Consider the following 13937-nt stretch of genomic DNA (forward strand, 5'->3'; position numbering starts at 1 on the left):
ATTTCCGAATGAACATCTATAATAGGTAGGAAATAGGTCTATGTCCCCTACCCAGCTCATATAGCACATGTAGCAGAAATGAACACTAGTAGTTCAATATGTGCAAAGACATACACCAACCTACATCTTGCTGGTATCTGTCTGTCTTGAGAGAAAATGGAGTACGCCACCAGAAGTGAAGTGAAACAGCTGGAGAATCACAGCGCCTGCTGTGGTTGCAGGGACCAGTAACTCATAACTGCTTGAAATTTTTTTTGTTTTGACTATGGCAGACCAACACGGCTACCTATCTGTAATCATAACTGCTTGCTTCCTGTGCTGTTTTTGCTGCATTAGCAGCAACAAAGTGGTCTTTCAAGGGTGCAAGCCTGACATCACCATGGTGCATGAAAATTTTGGAAAGGTTGGGAGGTTTACCAGAGGCAGAGGTGCAATGGTTTTTCTTTTTCTTTCTTAAAATAATCTTCATTTTAGCATTGCCAGTTGTGGCAGGAATAGAACTCCTTTGGTCAGCTGCCGGCTGGCACACCCATCTCAATGAATGATCAGATATAGGGCCATTATTGGAGAATGATAGAGACAGCCCCACCTTTTTTAGAGGAGGAAGAGGAGGAGGAGGAGGAGGAGGAGGAGGAGGCTAATCTGTCTTCACGGCAAGGGTGGAGGCCCTGTGGTACTCAAATGGCCATGCGGCGGCTGATAAGAGCTGCCACCTAATAACATATGGGTGGTCACCAGATCCCCTTAGCTGGCCTATGACAAGCACCCAAATGTTCTATATATTTGCATCCCTAAACAAACAAACACTTCCCCTCCCCACACCATTTTTTGCAATCTGTGAATGGAGTGGTAAATTAAAGTTGGCTTTTGTTTGTTTTTAGCCCTATGCATTGTAGCATACTATTGACCATGTTGACTTAGAAATACAGATGCATTTCTCCCAAGCAAGAGCATATTTGTGGCCTTCTGTCGCTCCCGTTCAAAATAACTGAATAAAAGGGCAGGGAGACGGCTGCAAAAATTGCCCTGCTATGTCACATCTTAAATGCCCCTAATTTTCTGGGATTCTACCACATACACATTTCTTAAGCCCAGCAAAGTCAGGAAGCTTGATCTATTACATGTTCTGTACTGTACCAGCATGTCTAGATGGGGAGCCTTGCAAACCTCTGGTACCGAAATATGAAAAATATACAGAAAAACAATAGTAAAAAGCATGCAGAGAGTGCAAGAAATATTCTGGTGCCAAAGCTCTGCTTTAAAACTATGATATACCTTCCCAGACAATACTTTACTGACTTTCAGAACAGAAGTAAGAGTAAACTCAGTAACAGATGCCTTTTGTTTTTCCCCTGACCTTCACAATCAGTGCTGATCGATTGACGCCTCACTTTTGTTTCCCAAAAATCAAAGTGAAATAAAACGCCTTGAGTGGAAATCAAAAGTCTTTGACATATAGTAGAAAGCTTGCTGTGCAATATTAGTACCCAACGGCAGCTCCAAATTCTTTGTTAAGAGCAACATGCTTTCACCTTGAACTTTTAAAAACAGAATCTGACGACTTAAATCATAGCAATCTTTACCATGCAAATATAATAAAACTAATGGATTGGAAAGGTTCTTTTATGGGTTGCTTTTGTACCTGAACACTTCATGGTACTTCAGGCAGTAGTAAGCTAGTACCTCTTCAGAAGGCCAGATACCTAGAGAGAGAGAAAGAGAGAAATGGTCACTTTTAAAAGAAAAGGCTCTCTTAATTTTTTAAAACCTATACTTAGATCTGTCCAAAGTGATCCTTTGTTGCACTTTTAAATATGGGCCAGGAAGTAACAGGAAAAAGTGAAATATATGCTGTTTGAGTTCTGTTCAAGAAAATAGCTATGTGTGCTCATATTTCTCCAGAATGTGTGTGTTGTGTTCCATTCTTGTTTCATACAAAAATGCCCTTTATTGATGTTGAATTCTGTTTGTCAGAGCGGCCCTAAGTGGAGACTGGGAACAGTACAGTGTGCAGCTGGGCCACAAGTCAAAGCTTATGGAAGGCACTCTGTGCCACTGAGGCCACCTGAGCCTCAAGTGACAGCAAAGGACACAGGAGTACCCCCAAGATATGTAACCACTCCTTTAGAGGGAGGGTAACCTTATCAAGAGCAGGTAAGCTCCCACCCATCCGGTCTAGAGAACCACCCAACAGCGCCTCAGCCTTATCTGGATTGAGCTTCAGTTGGCTGGCTCTCATCCAGTCCATTACTGAGGCAAGACAATGGTCCAGCATATCCATTGCCAAACCTGCAGATGTAAAGGAGAAATAGAGCTGTGCGTCATCAGCATATTGCTAACAAGGTACTCCAAAACTCCGGATAAGCCCCCTCAGCAGCTTCATGTAAATTTTAAACAGCAGAGAAGGCAACACAGAACCCTACACTGAATGCTCCATGGGGCCGAAGAATCACCCCCTGGAAATGACTGTCCAAGTACGACCAGAACCACTGCAAAGTGGTGCCACCCACAGGGGCAGACTTTGCTGTCCTAAATCTGCCTCTGCCACCCACCCGTAACTCAGACAGCCACTCCAGAAGGATAGCATAGTCAATACTGAAAGCTGTTGAGAGGTCAAGGAGAATTAATAGGGTCACATTTCACCTCCACATTTCTCTCACAACAAAGGTAATCATACAGGGCACCCAAAGCAGTTTCTGAGCCAAATCTGGGCATGGATCTTGTTTGTGACCATCTGCTTAAGAACCTTGCCCAGGAAGAGGAGATTGACAAGTGGTTGGTACTTAGATTGCCTGAATCCAGGGAGGGTTTATTGAAGAGTGGTTTTATCACTGCCTCCTTCAAGCAGCCAGGGACCATACCCTCTCATAAGGAGGCATTAATCACCTCCTGGCTCTGCCAGCTGTCCCCTCCCCACTAGCTTTTATCAGTCAAGAGGGGCCAGGGTACAGAGCGCAAGCAGCCACCTTGACCGATCCAAACACCTCAAGCCTTACTAAGTGTCATCCAACACAACAGGACTAGACATTGCTCTGGACACCCCTTGATATTTGTTTGTTGATGGACGCAAGTGATTTTATCCTCAAAATGCTTTCCAAACAAATCTCAGTGAGCTACCATCAGTTTTGCTGCATCCATCAGGCCAGACTGTAAGAGGCCCTGCACTACCCAGAAAAGCTCTGTTGGATGGCACCATGAGGATGCAATAGAGGCAGCAAAGCATGCCTCCCTTGCTGCGTTCACTGTCAGTCGTGATGAGCCTCGCCCCCGACATTCGACTGCATTCCGCAAGAGTTTTCTTCCACCTGTGTTCGAGCCACTTCCCAGCTTGTTTCCACACTCTAAGTTCTGGAGTGTACCACAGGGCCAAGTCACTTTCTCTCAGACTAACCTAACTTACCTGCCATCAGGTTAAAATGACAATTCAGGGTTCCATGGAGAAAGGGAGAGGTACAAATATAACAAATATACCTATTTTCACCTGGTCAATCAATATGTTATGTTTTGGTATTATGAGAATGAAAGTATGTGTGAGCTGGTATACCATGACAGTTATGGTGCATAGTTGAAATCTCATCTCAGCCAGGGACTCATAAACTAGATAATCATATGCAGGACATAGTTCCCAGCTCCCTGCATCTACAATATGATGACAACAACAACAACAGTAGTCTACAGGACTTTGCTATCACTGTATTCTGCACATTGCCTACTGCATTCTCGACACCAAAAGAATCTTAAATAGCAGTCAGAGTACCATCAATGGGCTTGACCTTTGGAAAGAAAGGCAAAGGTTCTTCCTATTACAAGAGCTTTTCCTCATTATTAGCCAATGGTTGAACTCGGGAGCCCTCTGGATCTTTCTGTTTGCATGAACGAGCACAAGGAGATGCTCATTCTTGTGCATCCAGAGGATGGTGCGAACTTGGAGCATTTGTTAGCTAAAGGGCAATCTTCATTAGCCATGGTATCATTAGGATTTAAATTATATCCTCTATGGCCTCCAGCCAGCAGAAAGGGATAATCCATACACACTACTGCACTATGTTAGATCAGAGTCACATTATAGTAATGCTTTGTAGAAATCCCAGAGAAATGAAACTAGCTTCCATAAGTCTCCCGCCCCCCGCCCCCACGGGAAAAGTTTTCTTCAAGAGTAAGGATGATTTCTGCCAAACCCCAACAAAGATGGGGGGCATTCTTAGCTCTCAGTATGGAGGAAGCGTTATCCCACTACCCTGTTTCCCCCAAAATAGTCAGGACAACAAGTTGTCTCTGTGTTTGTTTGTATGTAGGCATATCCCGGTACCTATAGGATACCTTCCCGAGCTCACTATAAGTGAGCACACAGCCAAAAGAGAGTATGGTGTAAAGTGGAATTTATTTATTTTTTACATCCATATTGCTCTTCACCCACTATGTGAAGAACTGCTTTTCCAGAGCTCTGCCTTTCTTTGGATGCAAGCTCAGTTGAGGTTACCAGTTCCTGTGCTTCCCACCACTGAGCCATAATCGAGAACTTTCAACTTGGACTGAGGTGTATGGGTATGAAAAATTAACTTATGCCTATTTGTAGATCGTTTTCCTGCCATAATATATATTGCAATACTGAAATGAGTGAAAAGATTATTTTGTACCCCATAACCATTAAAGGCTCAAAGTGCAAAGTCTACTCTGCCCTTTCCTAATTGCAGCAATGGTGCTAATGCCCCACTCAAGGCTAAGAAGTTCAGCCACACTGGGAGAATAACTTGAAAAACCTTCCAGCCCCCCCACCCCCACCCCCAGGTAGTTGCACAGTTTTGGGACTGTGTGGTATCCATCTCCCATGTCTGCCTATAATTTGTTCCGGTGTGGATGGCTGCAATGGCAGAGAAAAGGGTCATATCAACATAAGGGAACATTTGTTGTGTGGATTGTATTCTTTGTATTTCAAACCAGTTTTTTGTTTCGTTTTGTTTTTTAAATTATCCACCAAAGCAATTTTTCATGTCTAGTAGATGTGACTCATTTAGAACCACCTGAAATCTTCCTCAAACTAACTTTCTTTATTAAAACCCTTTTTTAAAAAAAACAACAACCCTCAAACTGTTCTCAGTTATGTCACAAAATACTAGCCATTGCAAGACACGTCTCAACCTTCTAGAATTTCTCTCTCACCTTGCAATTTGGAAAAATTAAACTTTGTCTTTGAATGACAGGTGAGTCACTCTACCTTTTATTGGGGGACTGCCACAAATGCAGTACAAAGTTAGCACTCCGTTCCCTGGTAGTAGCAGCTGTCATATCATCAATGGGAAAGACTGTAAACAGGTTCCTCTGAATCCACACAACTCAATCAGCTACTAGCTACACATAATGCACCTTTCTGCAATCCTTTAGTATTACAAAGTAACATGCCAGTAATAATTCCAGGCACAGACAGCAGCAGAAACAACAAAAATAATAGTAGCCAGCACTCTCTCACAAACAGAGGTCTCATATATGGAAGTACACGGCGCTACCCACTAAAGCATTAAGCTAGCAGCAAGAATACCTTTGTTAATTTTAGTAAAAGGAAAAGCTTCTCTTGCTTGAACAGGTAAGTAATCCTCTTTGATGGCTTTCAAAATAGGGATAAGCTTAACAAGCCATGTGGAGGAGTTTGCACTTTGACTTCTACTCCCTTGTACTGACCTACATTTTATAATATGCAAAGATGTAATATAGCTATAGATCAAAATGCTGCCTGGATGTATGTATTCCTCATTCATCACAAAGCCTGGGAACCGTCCAGCCCATTGAAACCAACAGGAGAAATTAAACTCTTTGCAAATGTAATCAAAGGGTTTTCATTTTGGACCCAATCCAAATGAGTGTAAAATGTGCTTAAGTTCCATTGAAATCAATTAAGCTAAGCCCTATTATTCAATTCCATTTATTCATGTTAGGGACAGCAACAACATGCTGATATGTCATATTCCTCTACAATGTCGCCTTTGATACATTTAAGGTAAAGGTAAAGGGACCCATGACCATTAGGTCCAGTTGTGATTGACTCTGGGGTTGCGGCGCTAATCTCGTTTTATTGGCCAAGGGAGCCGACGTACAGCTTCCGGGTCATGTGGCCCGCATGACTAAGCTGCTTCTGGCAAACCAGAGCAGCGCACGGAAACGCTGTTTACCTTCCACCAGAGCGGTACCTATTTATCTACTTGCACTTTGACATGCTTTCAAACTGCTAGGTTGGCAGGAGCAGGGACCGAGCAACGGGAGCTCACCCCATCGCGGGGATTCGAACCGCCGACCTTGTGATCGGCAAATACTAGGCTCTGTGGTTTAACCCACAGCGCCACCTGCGTTTACAACTGTACAAAAGTTGGAGGGCAAACATGATGCAGGATGCCTCCTGTACTCATGGAGGCTTCCTGCACAGTTTAGGTCCCTGCATAATACAGCATAATACAGCACTTCTCCCTCTAACCCAGGCATAGGAAACTCCAGCCCTCCAGATGTTTGGGACTACAATTCCCATCATCCCTAGCTAACAGGACCAGTGGTCAGGGATGATGGGAATTGTAGTCCCAAACATCTGGAGGGTCGGAGCTTTCCTATGCTTGCTCTAACCCGCTGATCTTTCCTTGTGTGTCCCTTTTATTTTGGCAAGCACAAGAACAAAAGAACGGCCCTTCTGGAACAGGCCTAATTCATTTCACTGGGGTTTAAGTGGAACTAACTTTCTCTGAATTAAAGCCAATCCATATTTCAAGGTTATTCCACTTGAAAGTCTGTAAATTCTTCACTGATTATACATTGGCTTCCAGCTTTACATGTATCAAGTTAACTAGGCATTTACATTAAAGCCTTCTTTTGTATTCATACACTTTCTACACACTAGACAAGCTTTCTGCTTTACACAACTTAATCTGTATATTTCCCCTTCTCCTCCATATGTTTGATATTCTAGTTTCATTCTCTCATTAAATGATTGCACTATTATTTGCACCCGCGAATGTTATAAATAGGAGCACTATAAAACCTTTGTGTGAGTACAGTAATTGTCACCTTTAAGGTCAAAACTACATAAGAGAAAATTAGATGCTGGATGAAAATCTGGCACTAAAGCAACATGATAAAGAAACCATATAATGCATGATTGTATCCTCCAAGGAATTAAACATATAAATGGTCATGTATTTTAAATGTGGATCTGCCAGGAAAGCTCCCAAAGGCCTTCATCAGCAGAAGGTGAAGTAACAGCAATATCTTCATAAACCTCATTGAGTTAAATGGAGCTCACTCACAAGTAAGTGTGCAGAGAATTGTGACATGTTCGAAATCTTACAGTTCTGAATGGATTAAACCAGTTGGCCCTCAGGAGGAGTTGTGAAATGGAAGGGGACAGAAGCAATCATGTTGGAATAATAATTCATTTTGGGTGCACTTTTTAGGTCTCTCATTTTCTATTGGTGCTTTTTCTCAACTTATTCTCTTTTTGAAGTAGGTAGACTATTCCTAGTAGGAATACCATTCACAGAGGAAAGCAAATAGGCAGGGGTAAAATGAAAAAAAAAGTCACCCATAACCACATTACATCATCATGCATCCCTGACGCTTATAGAACATAGTGAAAGGAACCAAAACATATAGGTTTTAAGATTTTTTTTTTAATTAAAGCTAGCTTGGTCAATTAAGGGCATGCAAGTTTTTTTTTAGAAATATTCTATCTATCTCTATCTATCATCTATCTATCATCTATCTATCTATCTATCTATCTATCTATCTATCTATCTATCTATCTATCTATCTATCATTTTATAGAAATACCAGCAGGAAAGCACTACTGCATTGTTAGCTGCCACACGGCAACTATAAAAGGGTTGCATTTGAAGCAGCATACAGTGCCACCAGGTATTTCAACAAAACAAAGAAAGCACAAAAGGATCCACAAACCATAAGCCTGAGTTAGTGAGGTATCATGCTTAGTGGATAGCAGAATGAGTTACCAGTAAATATTCACTAAAACTCCCATCCTGTATCAGGTTCCAAAGAGAGGGCCAGTTTGATATAGTGACCAGAGCATTAGAAAAGAATTTGAAAGACGGGTCTTCAAATCCCCACATCCACAATCAACAAACCATCAGTTGTGGTTCATCAGAACTCTAGTATTTTGCTTTTTCTTTCAACAAACAATACTTTTTGCTCAAATGGCTATTTTTGCATTGAGCTCCACACATACATACACACAAAAATAAATGCCTAAGTGATTCCTAGATGTGTGCAAGATGAGATTATACTGTAAGTAACCACTCAAAAAAATCAAAATATTTTGCTAGCTAGGTGGTATCATATTCAAATTATATTTAGAGTTTTATTAAAGTATGTAACTCACTTCCAGTTACAAAAGCAGCATGTTAAACAAACAAACAAACAAACAAACAAAAACCTAATAAATTTATATACTGCCTTTCAAACATAAAATTATTCCCAAAGAAATTTACAGATGACAAAACAGTAAAACACTGTTGCACGCCACCCCAATCTCTGAGTGGTGCTTACCCAGGGTTTGTGTTTCCTTTTAGGAATGAGGCACAGTAGAGACTGTGGTGCTTTTATGATATATGGTTTATTTACACATATATACAATCTGATCTTATGATTGAGGAGTTCACAGCATTAATAGCCCCAAAAGCATCTTGCTTCTCCCATAGCAAACAGCCTTGGATTCTAGCAGAAATCATATGTTGCTCTCTGACCCTGTGCTTGCTGCTTCCCCCCCCCCCCAGCTTCTAGCTCACATAACAGCAAACTCAGCTCTCAAACTTAGTCTTTGTCCTTCTAACTATCTAAAAGTTGAAGGAGACGGTCCCATCCATTTGTTATCTGGCACAGAGGCCCTTTCCTTTGTTCTCTTAATGGCCGGTCACCCAGGTGGTTACCTCACCAGGAAGCTAGCCTGGCTTAATTAGATTTTAACACTTGCTAGGATTATAGGCGTCTGGCCCCCACAAGCAACACAACACAACACAAATACAAGGTTCATTGGGGCAACATGAAAGATCCTTATACAAATACCCTACTTCCCCATGTGCATACAGACTTTCTTAATTTCTATTTCCTACAGAAACTATTTCCAGGGGTTCTGTAGGACACCACTCATGAGGACCCTCTGTCTTTCAAGAACTGCTTAGACCAGGTCTAAATGTTATATTTCCAAGTTTGGTGTTAGCTTGGGAACTGAGTTGTAATATTTCCAGATTCGTTTGCATGGTATGGGGTGAAACAACAACAAAGCAGTTGTTGACTACGATGCCATAAATGAAATACTGTACTGAAGGAGCACATTCCATGAAGCAAGGTTAGCAGCAAAACACAAGTCAATAGGTCCATATTTTTAGTGTCTTCCCTTTCCAGTACAAATAAGGCCACACAGCTGATGCAAATTTACTTCCTCCCTTTGTGCCAAGTCCTTTGACAAACCATAGAGAAAAAGAGGGCTAGACTGCCTCCTCTAGACCAGCCATTTAGGCCACCACACAAACTGTTTGGGTGTTATGTGATACCTTTGCAGCACAGCAAAAAGCTAGCAGTGATGGGGCTTCTCCCTTGAGAAAGTGTTCCACTACTGTGGTGCTATGACCCCAAAGGCCTTCTCCTGCACTCCCAGCTGCTGCATCTCAGACATGGAGAAGAGCCCCCGAGGTCAGTCTAAGTAAGGGCTAGCGATTGTGGTGCCCCCCAGACTACAATTCAGCCCCAGCCAGCATGACTAGTGATTAGGGATAATGGAAGCTGAGGTTAAGTAATATCTTGAGAGCACCCATTGGCCTTAGTAGACATTCAGTAGACGTTCAGTAGAGATATAGAAGATGGTCCTTAGTAGACTTTCATTTTACATTCGGCAGTACTTTCCCTTATCACTGTGAATCTTAATACATATACAATGAATACATGATCACTCCTCCCATTTTCCTCCTCTTCCAGGTTTTAGACCAGAAAGCAAAAGAAATATATATAATAGTGTCAAAGAGAGATTGCCACCTTCATGTACCCTGGGAATAGCCGTAAGTAGCGTAACACAAAGCAAACTAGAGAAATTGAAGCACATCTCTCTACGTTTCCTTCTCTGTTTGTCTTTTATACAACCCTCTTTCAATCTAAAGCTGAATTTATGAGATTCTGATCACCGAAAAATATGTATAAACAGCTGGCAGAGACCTTCAGCTTGGCCAAAATGGTCTCGGTACTCTCTATCTCAACAGGCTTTCAGCTTCATTATTATTCACGGCCAGGAGGAAAACATGATGGTTTGCAATCTGCAAATTTCTTTTACAGCACAAACTTAAGAAGGCCTGTGGAACTGTGATGGAAATACAGTAGCAAGTGAAAAACTATAGATGCTCCGAAATCCAGGCTATATGGCAGCGCTGTCAAATTGTACAAGGCTGCCTGTATTATTGTCTTTACCACCTTTTTTGTGTCAACTGAATGAATTTTGATTTCGTTTTCCTTACCCAGTTTTCAAATAATCATTAAAAATTAAACAACATGGGAACAAGCCTTTTGTGATTACAGCCTTCACTCTCCAGCAACAAGCTGGATCTATGAATTTACGTACTATTGTAGATGTAAATTGCAAAAATTTTACATTCAACTATATTAAAACATCTATTCCAAAAAATGATTACCAGTTGTGAAAAGCAGACAGGCTTATCACTTGCTGTCAGTTGTTCATGTCTAGTTAAGCAATAATGTGCTAAAACTGCTCTTTTGTTTTGTGGAAGAATTTTGGCAATAGAAGAAATGAACACTCGTTTAATAAAAACTCAGGCTGCCTTTTGCTTTGATGGAGGAAGCAGCTGCCTGTTTTCATTTGCTGCAGAGCAGCAAAACCCATCAATATAATAAGCAGCTTAGATGCATCCATCCACAGCATCTGTAAGGATATAGGGCTATTCGCTCAAAACCAATCCTTGGTTTAATTTTAACAAAGATGTGTCTGACATATTTGAAAAATGCATTATAATAGCGTTTTGGTTTTGGGGTTTTTTTTGTTTTGTTTTTTTGAAATACTAGCAATTTCTCTTTTCTTTTTAAATACTTTCCACAGATTTATGAGAAGGGAAGCGGGTGTATCTGAGCGATGGGAATGATAAAACACACTGCAGCAATCTCCAATACAGGTCTCTCTCTCTCTCTAAGAAAAATGCAAACATGGAACATTAAGAGCTTGCCTGCTACTTCATATTCTCTTTTCCTCTCTTCAAAATTGCGGGGGGGGGGGGGGAGCCTTTAAGCCTATCGATATTGTTTGTGCAACACATACAGAAGCAGATGGAAAAGCGTAAGACTATGAAACAATAACCAAAAATATGAAGGGTTACATACTTTGCTCCAGTTCTTTTGTTACGTTAGCAATTGCAATTACGTGACTCATTATCCCCAAATATATTTGCAATTTGTTTTAAACTGACAGTCTTAACTGCTAAGTTTGAGCAAAGGAAAAAGAAACACCCCACACAGCAACTTTCAGCAGCAAAGCTGAAGAAAAATCACACCATGATACTCAATTCTGAAATACATACAGCTAGAGCCTGTCAATGAAACATTCATGTGTGTATTTTACTTCCTTCTATTGTCCATCAACTTAAATTTCACTTGGAGTTGTTATGCTGTACATTTAAGCTATTAAAATTCTGAGATGTTATTATTTTTGTGCTGTCCAATATTCTAAGACCTTTCTAAGCTGAGCTTTTAGATGATTTGCACATTAACGGAGAAGTCAGATAATTCTTAATCCTCCTTTTTCAGATCCAATAATGGATAAGGAAGCATCTTAGCATGATCAACTAGCAATCTGCCTAGCTAGAGTGGTAGTATACCTGAATTTAGGATTAGCCATTGGTGTCCCCCCCATAATATCTGATTTAAATGAGCACTCATTTTGAGAAGTGAAGTGGGAATGTTTTCTATGATAGCTAAAGTGATAGCTGTTTCCATTTAAACATGCAGTCATGAATTCTAGGTATGCTTGTTCACATTCTGTGCAGAGAATTCTGCAGAGTAACAAGAATGTCTTAAAGCATTCAGGTAAATAACTACTTTCCTTACCAACAATCTTAATAGCTGATGAATACAGTTCCAATTATTTAAATCTAGGGTTGTGTTCTAATCGCATCCCCCCAAGTGTAAGTCAAATATTGTTTCCGACTAACTACGATCTAGCAACAGGGATACATGCACAGAAATAGGCTTTATTTAAACAAATTTATAATCCACTTTTAGGGAGCTCTTCACAAAATAGGTTACACATCCATAAAAAGTGCATTGATCTGTTGCAATGGGGGTTTCAGCAGCTTGCTCTATGTTTGGGACTTGGATCGAGCAACCTGGCTGCATACCAGGTACAGCCACCAGGCACAGGTTGGTAAATTATCATTGTGAAGGACAGAGCGAAGCCTCTTGAGTAAGATGGGAGCACCCTAGATGCTCTCTTTTCATGCCAAATGACACTTATATTCTCCTGCCCCATAAAGTCTGTTAGTATCGTTAGCTCAGTAATAATCATACAGTCTTCTCCTATGCTCTCTTTCTAGACTGTGGCTGAAGTCCATATAGAGCAATAGATGAGATCTCAGTCCTTGGCAAGTATGTCCTATGTGGAAAAGGGAACACAGTCTTCTTGCTCAGCATAGCAGCCATGGAGCTAGCCAACTTTACGCATGTTAGTTGCCCCAGTGGCTGGGCAAGGGGCTCTAAGTCTTGAGTATTTGGAGATGAGCAGCTCTAGTTTGCTGAGCTTCACATAAGCCTCTTCTCATCCCTGAATCTCTGCACCGTATACAAATAATAATAATAATAAACACCCTTCTATAGGACTCCTCTAAAGTAGCAAATTGGGTATCTTCTAAGGTCACCTTAGTTGGCCATTTACACATCTGAATATAAGTGTGTGTGTTCCAGTCACGACAAAGAGGTAAAATGTATTGATGCCTTAAACAATTGTGCCCTAGAACACTAAGCAACCCTAGACGTAAACTTAAGTGGTGTCCATGTGTGAGATATAAGTGTGTTGAACCATTGGCTAACAAGGGAGTCAAAGGTGTGCTAAAGGAGGTTATGGAGATTTCTGAGAAGCTGAATGAATGCTTTGCTTCTGTTCTCACAATGGAAGGTCTACCTCTCTTTTAAATCGGAACCAGTGAAGCTGGTGAATGTCCTGTGTGAGTGCCTGGAGGCGGTTGGAGGATGGATGGCAGCTTATGGATTGAGGTTGAATCCTGACAAGACAGAAGTATTGTTTCTGGGGGACAGAGGGCAGGCAAGTGTGGAGGACTCCCTGGTCCTGAATGGGGTAATTGTGCCCCTGAAGGACCAGGTGTGCAGCCTGGGAGTCATTTTGGCCTCACAGCTGCCCGTGGAGTCACAGGTTAATTCTGTGTCCAGGGCATCTGTCTACCAGCTCCATCTGGTATGCCAGTTGAGACCCTACCTGCATGTGCACTGTCATGCCAGAGTGGTATATGCTCTGGTTATCTCCCGCTTGAACTACTGCAATGTGTTCTACATGGGGCTAACTTTGAAAACTGGTGACTAACAGCAGCTGCCGAGACCAGTCGTGAAAGACCCATATTGGCTCCCAGTAGATTTCTGAGCACAACCCAAAGTGTTGGTGCTTACCTTTAGGGCCCTAAATGGCCTTGGCCTGTATATCTGAAGCAGTGTCTCTCCCCCCCCCCCCCATTGTTCAGCCTGGACACGGAGATCCTGTACTGAGGGCCTTCTGGCGGTTCCCACACTGCAAGAAGGGAAGTTACAGGGAACCAGGCAGAGGGCCTTCTCAGTAGTGGCACCCACCCTGTGGAACGCCCTCCCATCAGATGTCAATAAGATGAGTAATTATATAACCATTAGGAGACATCTGAAGACAGCCCTGTATATGGAAGCTTTTTAAGGTT

At 41.7% G+C, this 13937-nt stretch overlaps 1 protein-coding gene across 2 annotated transcripts in view; it reads right to left on the reverse strand.

The window, feature by feature from the left end:
- Nucleotides 1-13937, reverse strand: part of CAMKMT (calmodulin-lysine N-methyltransferase) — a 232689-nt gene that overhangs the window by 53452 nt on the left and 165300 nt on the right. For both annotated transcript variants that reach the window (XM_081904356.1, XM_081904357.1), the window contains exon 4: nt 1643-1703. In XM_081904356.1, the coding sequence (XP_081760482.1) occupies nt 1643-1703 (61 nt within the window). The remainder of the gene's footprint in view (nt 1-1642; nt 1704-13937) is intronic.

This window comes from Podarcis melisellensis (assembly GCF_964234715.1).
Source record: "Podarcis melisellensis genome assembly, chromosome: 3".
NCBI classification, from domain to species: domain Eukaryota; kingdom Metazoa; phylum Chordata; class Lepidosauria; order Squamata; family Lacertidae; genus Podarcis; species Podarcis melisellensis.